Source organism: Moschus berezovskii, chromosome 10 (genome assembly GCF_049115385.1).
Source record: "Moschus berezovskii isolate FMDL1 chromosome 10, NW_MosBer_1.0, whole genome shotgun sequence".
NCBI lineage: Eukaryota > Metazoa > Chordata > Mammalia > Artiodactyla > Moschidae > Moschus > Moschus berezovskii.
This window is the reverse complement of record NC_142469.1, coordinates 91,791,460-91,812,115: the sequence shown is the minus strand read 5'-3', so window position 1 is coordinate 91,812,115 and position 20,656 is coordinate 91,791,460. Positions and strand designations below refer to the sequence as shown.

The 20,656-nt window shown below is 37.6% G+C and overlaps 1 protein-coding gene across 6 annotated transcripts in view; it reads right to left on the bottom strand.

Annotated features, from left to right (window-relative positions):
* The window catches only part of STXBP5 (syntaxin binding protein 5), a 171,157-nt gene that overhangs the window by 137,676 nt on the left and 12,825 nt on the right, over window positions 1-20,656 (bottom strand). For all 6 annotated transcript variants that reach the window (XM_055432787.2, XM_055432789.2, XM_088840813.1 and 3 more), the window contains exons 3-4: window positions 13,081-13,162; window positions 9,100-9,200 (exon numbers count right to left, since the gene is read on the bottom strand). In XM_055432787.2, coding sequence (XP_055288762.1) covers window positions 9,100-9,200; window positions 13,081-13,162 — 183 coding nt within the window. The remainder of the gene's footprint in view (window positions 1-9,099; window positions 9,201-13,080; window positions 13,163-20,656) is intronic.

Here is a 20,656-nt window from a genome sequence, read left to right as displayed (position 1 = left end):
ATAAAGATTATATCAAATTAGCCTGAAGCAAACACTCCTGTTTTTTTCATTTGAAGACTCTCCCTGTTGGAACCTATCTCCCACACAGTAACAGTGTGTGGAGGGTCATGCCTTCAAGAGAAAAGAGATTCCTCTGTTTCTGCAAAGGCAATGAGGTAAGAATCAAACATTTTTTGAGTATTTACTGAATATCAGGCATTGAGACTGCTGCTGAGAAAAAAATAAGGAAAATACATACAGTTTATTTTCTAATTGAGAAGACAATTAAGAAACCAAGGCCATAAGAGTAAATGTGGAGTTCCCTGGTGGCTCACTGTAAAGAATCACCCTGCCCATGCAGGAGACACAGGAGATGTGGGTTCAATCCCTGGGTCGGGAATACCCCTGGAGAAGGGAAGGGCAAAATACTCCAGTATTCTTGCCTGAAGAATCCCCATGGACAAAGGAGACTGGTGGGCTACCGTCCATGAGTCGTAAAGAGTTGAACATGACTGAACGACTAGACAACAACAACAATGGTTTGCGCCGTTTTAGGGAAAGAGCACCACACTATGCAGTAATACAAAACCCAGACTTGGGAACTTACAGAAAAACCTGTAAAGGAAATGACAAGACTTTAAAGATGAAAAGGCATCCATGGAAAGATAATCGAGGTGATTTTTGAGCAGGGAGGGCAGCTCATACAAATAAGCATAAGAGAGGATAATTCATTAAAAAGCTGAAAAACCAGGGTGGCTGGATTATAATGCATCAAGAGAGGGAGAAACATAGTGAAATGAAACTACAGTGAGTAAAAAGAAGGGGTGCAGCTCTTGCAAGACCTTTCAGGGCACGCTGAGTAGAAGTTTCAACTTCACTTTGAAGGCAGTGGAAAGTATCGTGGACACAGGTTGTTTACCTGTCTACCATCCACTCTTGAGTACATTCCTTTCTAACACTAGTCAGAGATTCATCAGTGTGCCCATAGCTTCCTCAAGTACCCACATACTCTGGGAGACACTTAAACCGAACTGAATTCCAGAGATAGGCCAAATCAACATGGGTAATTCCACCCACTTACTGCCATTTTAAGTCAGATAATCCAAGCCAATCAGATAAATTTCCTGTATGAAGGGCAACTGATTTGGGATCTCAACTACATTTGCAAAATTCCTTCATGACAGTATACTTTGATTAGAATTGAATACTTAGGAGAAGGTATGTGTTTACCAAAGAGTGAAAATCTTGGAGGCCATCTTAGAATTCTGCCTCTAATTGTCTGTCCTTCAACCTCCAAAGATTCATCCCTTCGAAATGCAATACATTCACCCATCTCAATATTCCCAAAGTCTCAACCAATTACTGCATTAATTCAACTTCAAAATCTCATCCAAACATCAGCTCAAAAATTCAAATCTCATCATCTAAATTTGTAGCAGATGAGGGTCCTGAGTGTAACTATTCAGTCTTGATCTTGGGCACAACTCCACTTCATCTGAAACTAAAGAGACCGATTATCTGCCCCCAACACCTCAAGCATTCATGGCTGAACAGGCATAGCATAACAATTGTAGGAATTCCTGTCCACAATGGGGGGAAGGGGAAGGTGAAAATGAGTCCATAACATTTCTGAAGTCCAACTGGCCAAATGTTGCATTTTTCTTAAGAAGGCTTCAAGGCCTGGGAATAAGCCTCCATGTACCCCAGTTCTGCCCCCTTAATCATCCTTTCTCATGAAAGGTAGCACTTGTTTACAGCCAAGTACTTTTGCTGTAGCCTCCTTTCATTCTGTACTCTCTTTAAGTCCAAGCTGGCAATATTTCTTTTATACAATTTTCTCAAGAAAGTTGTGGACTTGAATACCTTTCACTGGGTTTTTCTGCATTAGAAAAAGTCATACCCACAAACTTCTGGTGGCAATACCTTCTCTATCAAGGCTCCTGCTGAGAGGGCCCAAGAATGATACTCAAACTTCCTACAGGCTGTCTAGTTTGGTTGAGAAGGTCTATAAGGCAGACTTTCAGTCTCTTAAAAGAGCTCTTTATGTAATTAAATACTGTGACCTTTTGTTCTACTGAAGATTTTTAGTGAAAAGTTGTTCAGCCACATCCTCAGGTTTTTCCCTATGCCACACTTTCAGAAGCAGTCTTGTGCCAAATATATCAGCGTTAAGAATTTCGCAAATCAAGTCCTAGTTCATTTAAAAATTATTTCTCTCAATTTATTCCTCTCCTCTTGCATTTTATTATAAAGCAGCAAGAAAAAGTCAGATCACACCTCTAAGCCTTTCCTTGGAAATCTCTTCAGCTAAATATACAAGTTAACATTTAAACACTGTACAAAGAGACACTTCTGTTAAGCTTTCTGCTGCTATAGAACAAGGAACTTCTTCCTTCAGTTTCCAAAGTCATGTTCCTTTCTTCCTTCTGAGCTCTCTCTGGCAGCAGTCTCTGAGTCCAGAGTCCTACAAACAGCCGGTCAAAGCAGTTTAGGCTTTTCTATCATGTTTCCCCAAATTCTTCCAACCTCTAAAGTCATGTTCCTCTCTTCCTTCTGAGCTCTCTTTGGCAGCAGTCTCTGAGTCCAGAGTCCTACAAACAGCCGGTCAAAGCAGTTTAGGCTTTTCTATCATGTTTCCCCAAATTCTTCCAACCTCTACCTACTGCTTGATTCCAAAGTGATTTCTATATTTTTAGATATCTGTTACAGGGATCGTCTCCTTCTATATCTTTTTTGCACCTGCGTGCAAGCATGCTCAGTCGTCTGACTTTTTTGCGACTCCATGGACTGCAGCCCGCCAGGCATCTCTGCCCATGGCATTTCCCAGGCAAGAATACTAGAGAGGGTTGCTATTCCTTCTCCAGGGGATCTTCCTGACCCAAGGATTGAACCTGAGTCTCTTGTGTCTCCTGCATTGGCAAGTGGATTATTTACCACTGTCACCTGAGTACATTATAAACCCCTGGTGCAAGTATATGAGTCTCTTTGGCTGCCTCAATTTCCTTGTCAGAATTCCTTAGTTATAAACTTACTCTAGGAAGTTATCCAACACTTCCTGACTTTTATAGTCTCAAGGTCACCAGTCCACAACTGTTTTTCCTCTGAACACTGAGAATGTCTGATCCCTTTTTAAATTTTCTATCAGTGTGTGGTTCTCTGCACTGAGAATTCCCAAGGTGACTCATCATTTCCATATGAGCAAGCAATTCTCTGTGGACTAGAATTAGGTCCAGAGTGGTAGATCTCTCTGCTTGTCTTCCTAACAGGTCTGGCTTTCATTCCATTGCTTTGTTCTAGTTCTGAATTTCCTCTCACCAAATTGCTCTCAAATCTAATGCATGTATACTTCTCATTAAGCTGCTTTCAAAGAAAAATATTTTGCTGATATTTTGCAATTACCACAAAAACTGTAATTTCAGGTATAGAATCTGTTCCAATATTATGATATTTTTCTCATTAAGTATGTGCAATGAATTAATTTAAAGTATTTGCAAGACCTCTAGAGACTGAGGGCCGATACCCAGCCAAATTTTCTTTTATAGCTATGCCTTGTTCTTGTGCAAACTAAGCAAATTTTAAGCCTTATAAATATTCAAAGAACAGTATTTAGGTAATACTATAATAAGAATATAATGAGACAAATTAGTTTTTGTCACTACATTATTTTATTGATGCTACTAAGAAAATCAGACGCTATGGCAGCAGTCAGCTCCTAAAGTATTACAGGCATCAACTCTCTCAACTGCTATGTTGGTATCTGAATGGGTTACTTTATTATTGGTTACTTTTCATTTTTTCTTTAGAGGACTTTGGTCACTGATGTTCCATTGATAACTGCTAAGATGAAATTTTGATTATCAATGGATTATCAATTCATATAATATTTTCCTAACCATTAGTTTAGAATGCATGCTTATTTTATTCTCTAAAAATATATATCTGTCATCAAATGGAAATGCTTTAAATCAGAGAGTAAACTGTAAATCAGAGTGTTAGCATAAAAGAAAACGTATCTTTAAGACAAGTATTTTAGTTTCAATATAAAGACTTAGCTATTGAGGTGTCTAATATATTTATGGAGAAAAATTCTAGCCTTTGAAATTTCACTAAGAGAATAACAGATCCTCCATAAGAAAGCATAGATATATAAATTTATTCCTTAATATTGAGCTGTTTCATATACAGTTACTTCAAAACTATTATGAAAAAATTTAATGTTACGAATATTGGTCATGCTCAGATATACACTATCGTGTGTAAAGCAGACAGTGAGAACCTGCTCTATAGCACAGGGAACTCAACTTGGTGCTCTGTGATGACCTAGAGGAGTGAGGTAGGGGATAAATCGGAGGGAGGTTTAGAAGGAGGGATATATGTAGACATACAGGCTATTTCTTCGTTGTACAGCAGAAACTAACACAACATTGTAAATCAATTATACTCCAATAAAAACTTTTTTTAAAAAAGAATCCTGGTCATGATAGTTCAAGGTGATGTAAAAAGATTAGCAGATAGTTGCAGTTAATTATAAACCCACACCTTTCTCCCAATTAAACTTTCTTTAAAGGAAAAAAAGAAACATAGAAGCTAAACTGAACATATTCTGATAAGGCAACTGCCAGATAGAATTTTACTTGTCAAATTCAAAGTTTCTACCAAAACCAACAAACAAAGCAGTGATGTAATGTCTAAATTCATATAGTTCAACCAAAATTTGAGACTTCAATTTCTACATTTTTTTCTTAATCATAAACGTGAAATCTTATCAAAATATCCACATGATGTGGTTGCTTAACACAACTGAACTGTGCACCTAAAAATGGTGAAGAGAGTAAATTTTATGTTATGTATATTGTGGCACAGTCCATGGGGTTGCAAAAGAGCCAGACACAACTTAGCGGCCAAACATATAGCATAATTTCAAAAAGTTAAGACCAGAAAAAATCCACATTATGAAAAATTACAATTAAACCATTGTAATTCCTATGTAAGTTTCTACTAAAATAAGAAAATTTAACTATTTATTAAAATAAGACCATATTACAATAAAAACTTTGAAGCATTTAACAATTGTTCAGAATGTAATAAAATAGATTTATAAAATTTTCATACTTTTGCTGCCTTTCCTAGTTTCAGAATAAAAATACATAGCATAAAGATGAAATAGAGTAACTTAACTATTCAGTTAGCCCAAATCCATTGTGGAATGAGGATAAAATTAACTAGGTTACTGCTTATTGTACTTCAATGTCAATAATAAAAATCAGCAGCATGGTAGTTATAAGTATTCATAAATATTCCAGCTCTTTTTCTTCTAGTTTAGATGAGTAAAACTAGGGATGGCCATGTTCCTTGCTCTGGCCCAAGAAATGAGAATGGAAGAGATATATATCACGTCCAGGCGGAAGTTTTAAGAGCCAAGCATGCTTCTCCATATTCTTTTACTCTTCACTACACTGACTGCTAATGCTGTAAAGACTGGCTGTTTTTCAGCCAAGATTCTGGAATAAAAATGATAATGATAATAAAGAGTGTTCAGGCAAATCCACAAAGAACATACAGCATAAGTAAAAATAAACTGTTGCTCCTTTAACTCTTAACATTTTAGAGTATAATACCAGACTATCCTGACTGACACGGATATAAAAACAGAATGCGAAGCAGCTGTATAAAGAAAAGAACGGATACCTGCAAATGAGGGAAATGGAAGGATGGGCAGGAAATGATAGGATTCCATCCCTCCTTCTGCCTGGGGCAGCTGCTCCTACAGAAGGCTTCCACCAGAGCAGAGATTACAGGGCATTATGAAGAGTCAAAAGTCGTAAATGACAGAGTTCAGGGTGAGGGGCAGAATAAGGGGCAGGTTCCTAGAGCTGTAGCAGGTCTTCCCCTCCCCACCTGGAACCAGACGCTGCAGAATAGTAGACTCCCAAACGCCATCTTGCCCCTTCCTACCATTTGAGGAAATCTGAACTTTAGTCTCAAGAAAACACAACAAAGTTCTACCATGAGGCATTGGTCCCATTTCTCAGCACTGAGGTACAACAGATGCTACAGACGTTTGTGGCCATCCTAGAGGATTTCATGCAAAGAGAATATTCAAGAACCAAGTTACCCATGCTATAGTGTCTTGCTTTTTGTTGTCCTAATTAAGGCCCTGCGTCGGGAAGATCCCCTGGAGAAGGGCATGGTGACCCACTCCAGTATTCTTGCCTGGAGAATCCCCATGGACAGAGAAGCCTGGCCAGCTACAGTCCACTGGGTCGCAAAGAGTCAGACACGACTGAGCAACTAAGCACAGCACAATAAAGGCTGAAGGGAAGCTGAAATTTGATCAGAACCAACTAGTTTCTACTGGTGAGGTGGGTAGAGTATATTACAGAACTGAAAATGGGAACTCCATCAGTTGATTTGATTTGTAACTTTTAGGATCACCTCACACAATTGTATCAGCTGCACCCTGCACAATGGCACCCCACTAAGGAGGAGAATGGTGGACTCTTAAGTTGTATCCACCAAAAGGGGATACTTTTTCATTTTTCACACAAAAGTGCCATCCGTTTGTCAATATATGTGCCTATAGGTACCTTATCGACTAGCTTATGGTTCCTTATCCACATTTATTAGAATTTTTTGGAAACCAACCTTAGGGGTACTACAGAGAAAACTTTACTACATACCAGACAATCATGGGACTCTGACCACTGTGGGACTACTTGAGGCCTGATCCTTCCTGCATGAAGATTATCATGATAACCTGCAGAGTATGTTTGTGAACTTGGATGACATACTGCCACATTCCTGTGTCCCAGCAAGCAATATGGGCATGCCACTGGTAAATTATCAGAGGTATTCCTCTACTAGAATTCTACATCCTGGAAGAATCCCTTCAGTGGGTGGTGGATTAAGAGATCTTGCACGGCACCCCACAGTGATCAAATGATATCACTTTGATGTGCCAGAGTGCAGGCTTTTGTGAACTTTGACACTACTGATCTTTTGGACCAGATAATTCTCTGTTATAGGGGACTGTCTTGTGTATTTTAACATGTTTGACAGTAACTGTGGTTTTATCCACTAGATAACAGTAGCACTGCTCACCCAACCCAATTCAAGTGTACAAAAAAATGTCTCCAGACAGTGTCAAATGCCCTCTGGAGGGTAACAATGCACCAGGTTGACAACAACTCTGATATACCTACACTTCCATTGCCAGTAGGTGCTTTGAGACCAACAAGAAGAAGATGAGTACTAAGATGCCCACCACTACTTTCACCAGCCCAAGGGCATTTGAGGCTGATGGAGGGCCTCTTCTGAAAGCCCACTGGCAAATAGACTAAGAAACTCTGCCCAGCAAGTTGATAGGCTGGCTCTACTCCCATTGGGTGGAGAAGAACTGAACCTTGACTTTTTCCATGCTCTTTCTCCCTTATCTCATTGCTCCCTCCTTCCATAAACTCCTCTACCATATTTGCCCCTTTCCTAGCAGTAGAACCACGATTCCAAGCCATTAGGGATTTATCTTCCTAGACAAGATGAAGCCCAATAGCTAACTATGCTACTGACCACCTGCCAGTTCTGGTCTGACATACAGTGCAGACGTGCTCTGGTGTTGGCTAGAAAAGTCTATGCTATATTCCCAGCAGCTTCTTTAGCTTGTCTACTTTGGAAGGCCACTGTGGGCAGAAGCCCAAATTCACAAACAGATTGATCAGTTTATATAACCTGAATGGACTGATATTTATCAAGGCAGGGACATGGCCTGATTCTTAGACATGGATTGGGGAGTCTAATGACTACCTTCTCACAGACATGGCCTGACACTAACTCCATCGCATTCAGATGCTAGCGAGATTCAGATTTCTTAACCTTAACACACATGCATATATATACATACACACAGATATACATATATATACACACACATACATGGGCTTCCCTGGTAGCTCAAGTGGTAAAGAATCCGCCTGCAATGCAGGAGACCCTAGTTCGATTCCTGGGTCAGGAAGATCCCCTGGAGGAGGGACAGGCTACCCACTCCCATATTCTACGGCTTCCCTGGTGGCTCATATGGTAAAGAATCTTCCTGCAATGTGGGAGATCTGGGTGCAATCCCTGGGTTGGGAAGGTCCCCGGAGTAGGGCATGGCAACCCACTCCAGTATTCTTGCCTGGAGAATCCCCATGGACAGAAGAGCCTGGTGGGCTACAATTCATGGGTCACAAAGTGTTTGACACAACTGAGCGACTAAGTACAGCATAGCAAATACACATATACACAACAAAAAAATACACCTCATAACAATGGGGAGGGGATACTGTATTCCTTATGCACAGTTCATGCCAAAGTTCCACATGAATCAAAGTTTAAGCACAAAAATGCAGCTTTAAGAGTACTTTAAAAAAATATGGGAGAATGTTTAACAAAATTGGAGTGAAAAAGCCTTTTCCAATCACCCACAAAATTCACGTCATGTGAGATTTCTATAACCAAGTCATTTCACTTCTACAAATTTATATTATAACCAAGTCATTTCACTTCTACAAATTTATATTACAGATATACTTGCCTAAGTGGACACAGAAATATGCAACATCACAGAGCAAATGAACAAACTGAAAATGACAGAAATGTCCATTCATATTAAACCCAGTCTTAGATATATCAAACTTACAGTTAATTCATGAAGACAGTCTGAATAAATTATGGAGATTCCATACAATGAAGTATTAAGCAGTTATAAAAATGACTAAAGAAGATTTAAATATAGCAACATGAAAAAAATTGATCAGTTTTATTAAATGAATACAAGTTACACAGAGAATATGTTATGCCTTACCTTTATGCAAATAAAAAAGCTATACACAGAGATTTTTGCTTATGTATTTATATAGTTCTAGAGGGACACTAAAGAAATTTCTGTGGGTACTTCTGTAGAGGAAGATGGGTATGAAAAGGAAGGAAACATGCCTTTTACTGTACAGCAGCTTAAGTTTTTGAAATATTTTTTAGATTGTACACAAAATCCATCACACACAAAAAAGATTAAAGAATAATATTCAAAAAATTTTCAAGAAGTATAAAATAGCATATACATAAAATAACTGAGGAAATTCTTACCTTTCCCTGCAAAATTTAAGTGAATGTAGTATGGCAGGTCTCTTTTGACGTAAATTCCATAAATGTAAGGTGTCATCAGCCAAGGCACTCACAAGAGCTCCCTTAAAAATAAAGTGTAATATATATTTTATATAGAATATATTTACAAACATTAATGCTACTAAAAGAGCTGCCAAAAAATCTCCTTCTCAAATTTCAAAGCTTTTTGCCAATATTAGCTTTAGTTCTGAGAAACATTTGCCTCACCCAAATTCTAAGCAGCAGACGTAGAAAAGTGTACTATGTGTATACGGATATATAAAAATTATGTTTAAACTTCAACAATTTAATTAAAGTACAATTTAATAGCTTATAAACTAAAAGTATACTAGGATCTTTACTGACAAAGGTCCGTCTATCAAAGCTATGGTTTTTCCAGTAGTCATGTATGGATGTGAGAGTTGGACTATAAAGAAGGCTGAGCACCAAAGAATTGATGCTTTTGAACTGTGGTGTTGGAGAAGACTCTTGAGAGTCCCTTGGACTGCAAGGAGATCAAACCAGTCAATCCTAAAGGAAATCAGTCCTGAATACTCATTGGGATGGACTGATGCTGAAGCTGAAGCTCCAATACTTTGGCCACTTGATGCAAACGACTGACTCATGAGAAAAGACCCTGATGCTGGGAAAGATTGAAGGCAGGAGGAGAAGGGGATGACAGAGGATGAGATGGTTGGATGGCATCACAGACTCGATAGACATGAGTTTGAGGAAGTTCTGGAAGTTGGTGATGGACAGGGAAGCCTGGTGTGCTAAAGTCCATGGGGTCACAAAGAATCAGACATGACTGAGCGACTGAATCGAACTGATACTAGGATCTAGTTGGATATAGTTATCAGCAACTAGTTATGTAAAATTAGAAGTCAGACCATAAGTTACTTTGTCCTTACCGTACATACTCCCTTGACTAAAAGATAAATATATGGTATGAAGTAACTTTGATTTGGCTTAAGACAAATGAACGTACTCTGCTGAGATCATAATTCTACTACTAGAATGATATGGAAAACAAAGATAGCATTCAGCTCTCTACAATTTCAGAGTCCAAAGGGTTGAAGAATCTGACTAATTTAGAAAGTTAGAATAGCCAAAACTATTAAACACTATCAGGTCTGAAAAAGAAAACCTTTGGCACCGTGTGAGAATCATGCAGGGGACTCAGTCTCACCTCCAACCTGACAAATCAGAATTTTTAGAGCAAGGACCACTGCAGATTTATTTTTCTAAATCGCCAGCAGTGATTTTGATGTGTGAATTGGATTAAAAATCTATAGACTAAGGCTGATTTATTAAGACATATGAATGTTTTTCCTCAAAAGAGGAAGAAGATACTTTTCATCTAACAGAGAATAAGATAATAGATTCAACATGAAGAACTTAATTTCAAAAACGATTTGCAATTCCAATCCTTCAGGTTATGATGAGAAATCTTAAAATCTGTCTTTTAAAATAGGAAGAGTTTCTCATTTATCCAAGAGAACTAAAATAGCTCTGAAGACAATCTACATTCAATGACCTCACCAAGTCCTTTCCACCTGTGAAATTTGATGAGGGCTACTCTACTGGGTAACTACTCCTATTGCCCCAATATGACTTGGAAAGCAGAAATACTTAAAGTCCACATACTCTCCTTTTCACTAGAAGGCATCTTCATCACTCTGAAGCAGATAACTCAAAGGATTCAGAGTATCCAAGATTTGACTCTTCCTTCTTACTTCCACCATAGTTTCAGACCAGGTCATCTTCTTTCTCAAGATGTTTGTCCCATCTTAGTATCTCAAGGAAGAAGAGAAGATGCAGAGCCAAAATACAGCTGACTGCCTATGGTGGCTCATTTACCTACATAATAGTTTTCCAAAACTGAAAGCAAACAGCTACTCTCAACTTTCACATTTCCATAGCCATTCCCATTTAAACAGTCATATTTTGCTAAGCATGTTTTAAAACTGTCCTTTTGAAGTACTTAAAGTGTAACATTTAAACATGTAAAATATCAAAGAACTTTATGATAAATTCTACAGAAAACAATCCTAGATTATGAATAATGACTAAGATCAATTAAGATATATAATCAACTAATAAGATTATAATATTTTTAATCGACTAGTTAAGATTTCTAAAATTTAGGTGTGCTGTGTTTAGTTGATCACTTGTATCTGACTTTTTGCGACATCATGGACTATAGCCCACCAGGCTCCTCTGTCCACAGGAATCTTCCTGGCAAGAATACTGGAGTGGGTTGCCATGCCCTCCTCCAGGGGATCTTCCTAATCCAGGAATCAAACTCAGGTCTCCCGCATTGCAGGCAGATTCTTTACCAGCTGAACCACAAGGGAAGCCCAAGAATACGGGAATGGGTAGCCTGTCCCTTCTCCAGGGGATCTTCCTGCTTCAGGAATTGAACCGGGGTCTCCTGCATTGCAGGTGGATTCTTTACCTGAGCTACCAGGGTAGACCAAATTTAGGTGCATAGTTAATCAATTTGCAATGTTATTTACATCGCTCATATTGTTTTAAAAAAAAATGATCTTAACACAAATATAAAGATGGAGAATAGGTTAGCTGTTGCCAAGTATTAGGGACTGAGAGCAATAAGGGCTGCAAGTATAAAGAGGTAGCCTGAGGGCATTCCTTATGTGCTGGTACTGACCTGTACCTTATTACCGTTGGTCATTACATGAAACGTATGCATGCAATAAAATTGCACGAAACTATACACACATACACACAGTGAGAGTGTAGAAACTGGTGGTGAAATCGAAATAAGGCTTGTAGTCTAGTCACTAGTATTTATGTCATTCTCCTGGCTTAATATGTTACTATCGTTATGTAAAGCATTACTATGGGTGAAAGGGGAAAGGGTACATAGGCTCTCTATCTTGAAGCTAGTGGCCATTCTAATTATTTCATAATTTTTTTTTAAAAAAGGAAAAAAATCTCACATATGGATTCAACAACTTTCTACATAGTGATTTTTTTATGTGTATCTTAACATTTTACAAGGCCTATTACTCAATCTTACACAGAATACTGAATTGAAAACTGAAGTTTTTCCCTCTGACCTTGAAAAACCTACACAACTGTGTATTATTTGGATCACAGTTTTACTAAAATATATTGCCCTTTTTAGTTTTACTAAAATCTTTATATTACTCTTTAGCTCTGTATATCCCTACTGCCTCACTTAAATCCTCTGATATGAAGAAAAGTATTTCCTTTCTCTTATTTACATCTAAAAATTCATTCCATGAAACCCAAGGACCCAGGGGCAAAAAGAATGCCCACATACCCTCACATCCAAGTACAGCAGAATCTTTTCTGGAGTAATTTGCTTTTCTTCTATGAACAACTTTTCCTGCCTGTTCCTACATCTGAAAACATCTATTGTCAGAGCTGCTCAAACTTGTTTAAAACCTGCAAACACATTGTTTACTCTGCTAATAAAATGATGTATCTCTAATTCCCTCCCAACTTTACACTGTATTGGAAAGAAAGGCATCAATTACTTCACCCAATAAGTGATACAGCAAGAACTCTGGACAATAACCAGTGTCTAATGGATTTTGGTTTCCTGGTTGTATTTCATTGGCAAGAAGTACATTTTGTTATTTATAATAAGATCAATCTTTGAAAAAAATTAATGCAGATTTTTATACGTTACGTAACTTTCAATATCCGTGTAATAAAATTTAAATGCAGCACATTGTACCAAAAAGATCTTACTTTATGTCATTCTATTTTCAACACTGTTTTGAGAAACATCTTACATTATTTATGGAACTGTCCATGATGATGACTTAAAGTGAATTACTATTAGTGCTGGCCTACAAGAAATTTGGTTTTACTCAAATATTAAAATATAATTGCATGCAAGAATTCTGAAAGATGGGATATGGCCCTATTTCATAGGTAAGCAAAGAGAGATTAAAGCAGCTCACTAACCTCATTTATCAGGAACTGAAGCTGAATTACCGCAGCTCCACTGTCATGTTGGCAGTAACATTCTACTCCTGGACGACCAAAGCTGTCGTGAATTTCATTAAGGAGTTTATGGTATGTGTGGGCTTTTTATAGCAATTGATAAAGTTACATAACAGACAAACATTTTGATGGCCTGATATTCAATACAGGCTATTTACTAAGGCTGAGATTTAGAGTTAGATTACGCATCGATCTAATCAGCTACTTTCTGTTGAGAGTCAGAAATCTCAGAGATTTCAGATCTAAAAGAAATAAGACAGCTATCTCTTCTAGAAAAAAAAGTTAAAAACAGCAATATACAGAACCAAGCTACATGTATTTAATATACTTTATTCTGGCCCTAGTCTTTTTCTTTCATTTAAAATAAAAGAAAAGGTAGCTGATCTACAGAGCACCCAATTTTTCCCAAGTCAGTAAACAAATCTGAAAAGTAGACATATGTCATTCTGGAATACTGCTTTTAGAAACAACTATCTTTTCACTAGTATTTTTTATTCCTGTAGTGTCATTTTTAAATACCATAGGCTAAAAATATAATGAAGAACCGCATAAATATGTTTAACTGTGGCAAGTTATATCACCAATGAATGTTATCAGTCTCTTACAATATACTAGAATACAGATTAAAATGTAAATATCTATTAATTTCCATATAATAACAGGAAACGGACAGCATTTTCTGTATGTTGGACATTATATTAAACTTAGTATACAAATTAACTCATTCAATCCTCACAACCATGAAGAATATAAAACATCCCTCATATAAACATATAAGGGGGCTTCCCAGGTGACGCTAATGGTAAAGAACCCGCTTGCCAATGCAAGAGACATGAGATGTGGGTTCGATCCCTGGATCAGAATATCCCCTGGAGGAGGGCATGGCAACTTAATCCAGTATTCTTGCCTGGAGAATCCCATGGACAGAGGAGCCTGGTGGGCTAGAGTCCATAGGGTCTCACACAGTCAGACACAACTGAAGTGACAGCACGCACACACACAAATTGATAAGGAAACTGAAGCACAGAGAAAATGACTTCTCTCAAGTCACACAACTAGAAAGTATAGCCGAGATAAGGCTACACTGACATTTCTTTGTGTCATTTTATCTTACCTTCTAATTCTGAACTCCAATGTATTCTTTTTAAAATGTTGCAATCTTCCTACCTTAGATACCTTTAATTTGTTTACAGCTTACCTATCAAAGGCTTTAATATCTACCTAATCCTACTAGTCATCTTTGTTTCTGGAGTAAACCAACAATATACCTGACCCATGACATATGCCAGACACTTCCTACATAGCTACACTCGTGGTTCTTGTCCAGACAAGCACCAACCAGCAAGACTCCTGAAGAGGAACTGCAGAAGACGAGGCTGTTTGACTGGGAGCAGAGTCTCTGAATACAGACATGATCTCCGAATTTAGACATGACCCTCAAGGTGAGTAGACACTGAATCCTGTCTCAAATGACCATTAAGACATTGGGGTCCACACCATAAGGTTCCTGAAACTGGGTCCTGTCCAAAACCATTTTGCATAGATCAAGTATGCTCACGGACATTTTAGACAGGACCAAATTCAAGAAGCTTTTGGCATGGACCATATATCTTATGAATGTTTTAGATAGGACCAGATGTCCTGCAGGGAATCCTCTAAGAAAGCAATGGGGGGAGGAGGGAAGGGAGAAATATTTACAGGAATAAGTAATATAATAAAACCAGCTATTAATGAAGAATAACCAGGAAGACATATGTAAGGACAGAGGACAGATAAGCAGGAACAAAGATCTACTAGATCTAGTAGAATCTTTTATATACTGTGCCAAATTTAAATTCAAAATAAGCATTCATTCAGTTGCCTAAACAGTTTTACACACACACACACATACATATTTGGTTGGAAATGGAGGGAGTGAAGAAGTAAGTACATCATCATTATCATCATACTAGCTAACATTTGCTGAGAACAATGTGCCAAGCACTATATACATGTATTACCTCACAAAGAGTACCCTCTATTATAAGCAACATTTTTACAAATGAGGAAACTTATACACAAAGTTAAATAAGTTACCCAAAGCCATACAGCTAGTTAGTAAGGAAGCTGGGGTTTGAACTCATGCAGTCTATTAATAACTCCAGGACATACACAGAGACACAAACACACCATCATCAAACCTCACTTCCCCAAAATTTTCACATCTAAACATCACCTGACTTATTTCAAGTCATTTTAAAGCTGAGAATATAAAGGAAACACTTATAGTTGAGACCAGGAAAGTCAGACTAGTCTGAAACAATAAAACCAGACCAAATGTAACTTTTCGTAGCAAGTAAATACCATAAAAACAATAAAGTTTTGAAAGCCTTCCTTACAGCCTACCTAGACTTTTAAGAGTTTCAGCTAATAGGAATATGATGATCTTATCTCTTCACTCCCAGAACCTGCAATAGTGTTTGGCACATAGCAGGCATTTAATAAATATCTATGAATGAATGACTTTATAAAATTTAAGAAACCTGTTTATGTCCTGTCATAGCTTCTTAGGTAAAATTAAGCTCGTTTTTCAGAAAGTCAACGAACAGTACAGGATACTAGAAACACGTTCAAAGTTCTTATTTCTATCAGGAGACTAGACTAGGTTGTCTTTAGGATCGATTATAGCTCTCAAAATTCCAGGAAATCTGTATTTCCAGCCTATTCATTTGACCTTCCAGTCATTTGTTAGGTCGGTATTACAATCATAGCAATAGCTCCTCTTATTGCTTCTTCTTTCTTCTGGGATTTTTCCACTGTACCGTCAGCAAAATAGAATAAAAAACAGTAAAAGAAGCAGGCAATGGGACCTCAGCCAGTCACACGTTCTGAAAGAATAATTCCTCGGCAAACTTCACTGCTGTCATTGCCACTGTGCAGTATATACATGCTTGGACAACCTCTACTTTTATGAAGAATGTGGTAATGATCAGTGCTACATACTGTACTGTACTGAGTAAACTATTAAGATCTTTTAAATTATATATCTTCTTAGAGAATCTGTTCATCAATTCCTGTCAACAAAGAAAAAGTCAAAGAGAGTATCAGTATTGTTCCAACAACAGAAATGACATAATCAATTTTGCAACCAGAAACAGAAGACTGGAATACAGTGGAAAGCAACTGGAGGACTTTGACATCCTGTGCAGTATCTGAAAATACATTTATATGTTGCAAAGTTTAAAACAAGGATGTGGATAGCCATATTTTTCATGAACTCATAAATTATAACTAATAAATTATCCCATGTTTAATTATGTAACATTCTGTGAATGTAACTTTGAGCAGATATTCTGCCAACAAACTAAGAAAGACTTTTAAGAGTAAACTGTTCTTCCCTGACGCCATTAAAAACAGTAAGCCCAGGCGCAGCATTTGAATCCCTCAGAAAGCCGGAAGATTTCCACTAACTTCTGTTACCACTTCTTTTAATACATCCTTAGACTTTCAGCAAACAGGGTAATTCATACCTCTTTAAGTATTCCAGTAAGCCTTCAAGGTGTCTACACTGAACCGGCATGCTGTTCTGCGAATAAAAGGTTGGTGGATGATTTTCACTTTTAATGGCCTAAGTCTTAAACTGTAATGTGATTATTTTTCAGTAACAAAGATAAATTCCAAATACCGCCATAGTGTGGTCAAAGAATATTGACAAAAGGATTCTGAAAATGAAAAGAGGATGAGCTTTAGCCTACCATTTACTCTGTGTGAACATAAATCACATTGCACGTGAAAGCTTTCAATTCTGTTATTCTGTACTGTTATGAGGAATAAATGGGGCAACAAACAAAAGGGAAAACAAAAAATACAATCTGTTCTCAAAGAAAGTTCTAAAGGCAGCAGATAACCAGAAAAAAATGGGAAAAATGCAAACTGGACCCTGAAAACTAAGCCAACCTACGTGTGCTGCCATGCTTTCACCTGTGAACTGCGCCCCTGCCTGCCTCACCTGACGGGTTTAAGGATCCCCTGCAATTCAAGACTGGACTTTTCAACCTCTTAATCAGACTCCGTGGCCTTTCACTACTGCTTCTCATGTCCAGTGATACACTGCTAGGAAGATGAGTAAGGCACACCCAGAATTCCAGTTCCTTTTCATCTTCATAAATACTTCGCACATCAGTTTCACAGCACTGGCTCCAAAGGCCATGACAGAACTAAGTGTCAGCTTGTTTCCTCACGGTAATACCACAAATCTCAAGATGTTATGACTGCTTTAAAAATGACATCCTCTCTACATACACTGTATTGAATGTGCTTCTTATCTACCATTTGCCTCACTAAGAATACTACCCTGTCTACCAAACATTTAACCAGTCCTTCTTAATTCTGGCTCTATATCATAAGCAGCCATGGACAATTACAACAAAAAAGAAATAACAAATGTCAAACTCCATGCCAGACTCACTGAATCAGAATTTTCTATCTAGAGAGGAAATCTAAGCACATGTTTGGGCATTGTTTTATTTCATTTTTTTCCCTCCAGTTCCACAAATCATTCTAATGTGTAGCCATGGCTGAGAAAACCTGGAAAACTTTGTGGCAAAAGCATAATTAAGAATTATCTTCTATGAAATTCATATAGATATACACATGCACATAGACACAAGGTACATATTTATATATGAATAATTAGCCTGGCCATCTGATGCGAAGAGCTGACTCATTGGAAAAGACCCTCATGCTGGGAAACATTTAAGGCAAAAGGAGAAGGGCGTGGCAGAGAATGAGATGGTTAGCATCACCAATTCAACAGACATGAATCTTAGCAAACCCTAAGAAACAGTGGAGGACAGAGGAGCCTGGCCTGCTGCAGTCCACAGGGTCACAAACAGTGAGGCACAACTTAGTTATTAAAGAACAACAAATTAAACTGTTTCATTTGAAGAAAAATAATCTGAAAAATTATCATGAATCCCCTTAATCTCATCAAGGGTCTTACTTTTCAAACTTCTAAAAATTTGCTACTTCCATCTGAATTAGTTCTAATCAACTTGATAGGTTTAAGATAGTGAAGAACATTTCATTTTATATTTTATGAACTTTGTATCTACAATACTAAAATTTTTGTCAAATAGCAATTATTTTCATTTTCACTTTTATAGTACAGTACCCCTAACTTTATAGTTTCATCGACTTGACAAACATCAATTTAAACATCTTTTTAAAAATTAAATATCATGTATTTTTCACCTATAAAAATTAATGCAGACTTCCGATTTCTGGTCCAGCACATAAGACACTTGCAAGTTGTCATTTCATCCTAACAAATAAAAAGCTGAACAAACTAAAGATCAACAACTTTTCTTAGATTTAAAAGAATTCATAGGGCAAATGGCTGCTCCCAAAACTGCAGAGACAGGCCAATACAGAGAATGACAACATAACAAAACGAACCAACCAGCAGACACGTTTGCAGGAATCAGTGCTGGGACACGAAAACCTAGATTGCACTTGATGATGAACTGCTGGAGGTTTACCGTAGACAAGTTTGTGAGAAATCCCAGGTGGACCCAGTCATGGGGAGGGGGGATTTCCCACAATTCTGGGAGTTTTACCTCCAAGAGCTCTACCATGTTCTATCTGAGAAAAATGCCCTCTTGGAAAGGGAAAAGCAACCATTTCTAAATATACTGGAGTGTTCTGTTTGTAACAAGGTCTACCCTTGGGAGCAATAAACAGAGCCTAAACTGCTGGGGGTTTATCAGAACCTAACTGGTATGAAGGAAGGGAAATCAACTTCAACCCTCTCCAGCCACCCTAACTCCTCCGGTGGAGATGGGAGGAGCAGGGAATTGAGAACAGTTGAGAAGTTCACGGTCCCGAAGCACAGGCTTGCAAAAAGACTGCGACCTACACACAGGCCTACAGAACACTTCCCCTCCCTTACCACCAAAAATTAATCTGGGCACAGACCTTACATCCTTCATAAAAATGAACTCAAAATGGATGGCAGACCTAAATGTATAATGCCAAACTATCAAATTCTTATAGGAGAAAACCTAGATGACTTTGTATTTGGCAACGAATTTTTAGACACATCAAAGGCACAATTCATGAAAGAAAGAAAAATTGATAAACAGGACTTAATTGAAAACTTCTGCTCTGTGAAACGCAGAACTCAGAATAACAAGACAAACCACAGACTTGAAGAAAAAAGTGGCAAAACACAACTGATAAAGGATCATTATCCAAAATATATAAAGAACTCCTAAAATTCAACAATAAGAAAACAAATAACCCAATTAAAAATGAGCCGAAGACCTTAACAGACACTTCACCAAAGAAGATATACAAATGGCATATAAGCATATGAAAAGATGCCCCACATAGGTTACTGGAGGGAATGCAAATTAGAACAAGGAGATATCACTACAAATGTATTAGAAGAGCCAAAATTCAGAACCGACAACACCAAAAGATGATGATGACATGCAGCCAAATAGCTCTTGTTCACTGCTGGGTGGGAATACAAAATGGTACAGCACTGTACCAAATGGAAGACAGATGGAAGACAGTTTGGCAGTTTCTTATAAAACTAAACATACTCATACAATCTAATAGTCCTAGTCCTTGGTATTTACCCAAAGGAGGTGAAAATTTATATCAACACATAAAACCATGCATGGATGTGTATACCTACTTTTTCAAAACTTAGAAGCAACTAAAGATGTCCTTCAGTAGGTGAATGGATAAACAAACCACAGTACATTCAGCCAATGGAATATTATTTAACACAAAAAAGAAATGAGTTATCAACTATTAAGAGATAAGGAAAACTCAAATGCATATTACTGAGTGAAATACAATCTAAAAAGGCTGCTGACTGTATGACTCCAACTATAAAACATTCCAAAAAAAAGGCAAAGTTATGGAGACAGTAAAAAGATCACTGGTTACCAAGAGGTAGGGAAAGGGGAGAGATGAATAGGTACAGCACAGAAAATTTTAGGGCAGTGAAACTATTCTGTATGATACTAAAGGTGGATACGTGTCGATATCCAGTTGTCAAAACCCACTGTATGTATAATACCAAGAAGGAACCCTTACGTAACTATGGACTTTGAGTGACGATGTGTCAGTGTAGGTTCATCAACTGTAACAAATGTATCACTCTGGGGGGGATGCTGATAATGGGGGCGTCTGTGCCAAGTGGAAATAAGGATATATAGGAAATCTCTGTACTGTCTGTTCAATTTTGCTGTGAAGCCAAAACTGCTCTGAAGAGTAAAGTCTACCAAGAAAATTAAGACGTTAAGAAGTGCAACTAGCCACACTCTCATAAGGGTGGACGTAATTTTTACTTCTTACTCACAATTCTAACATTCTGCTAGTCTGCTACCTAAGCAAAATTATACTGTGCACTATTTCTACAGTAAAACAAAATACTAAAATTAACCATGAAAGATGCACAGGTCAACATTTAAAACTTTCTTAACACAATTTTTAGTAATTTACAGTAAATGTCCAATGCCATTTGACTGCTTTTCTTGTGAGT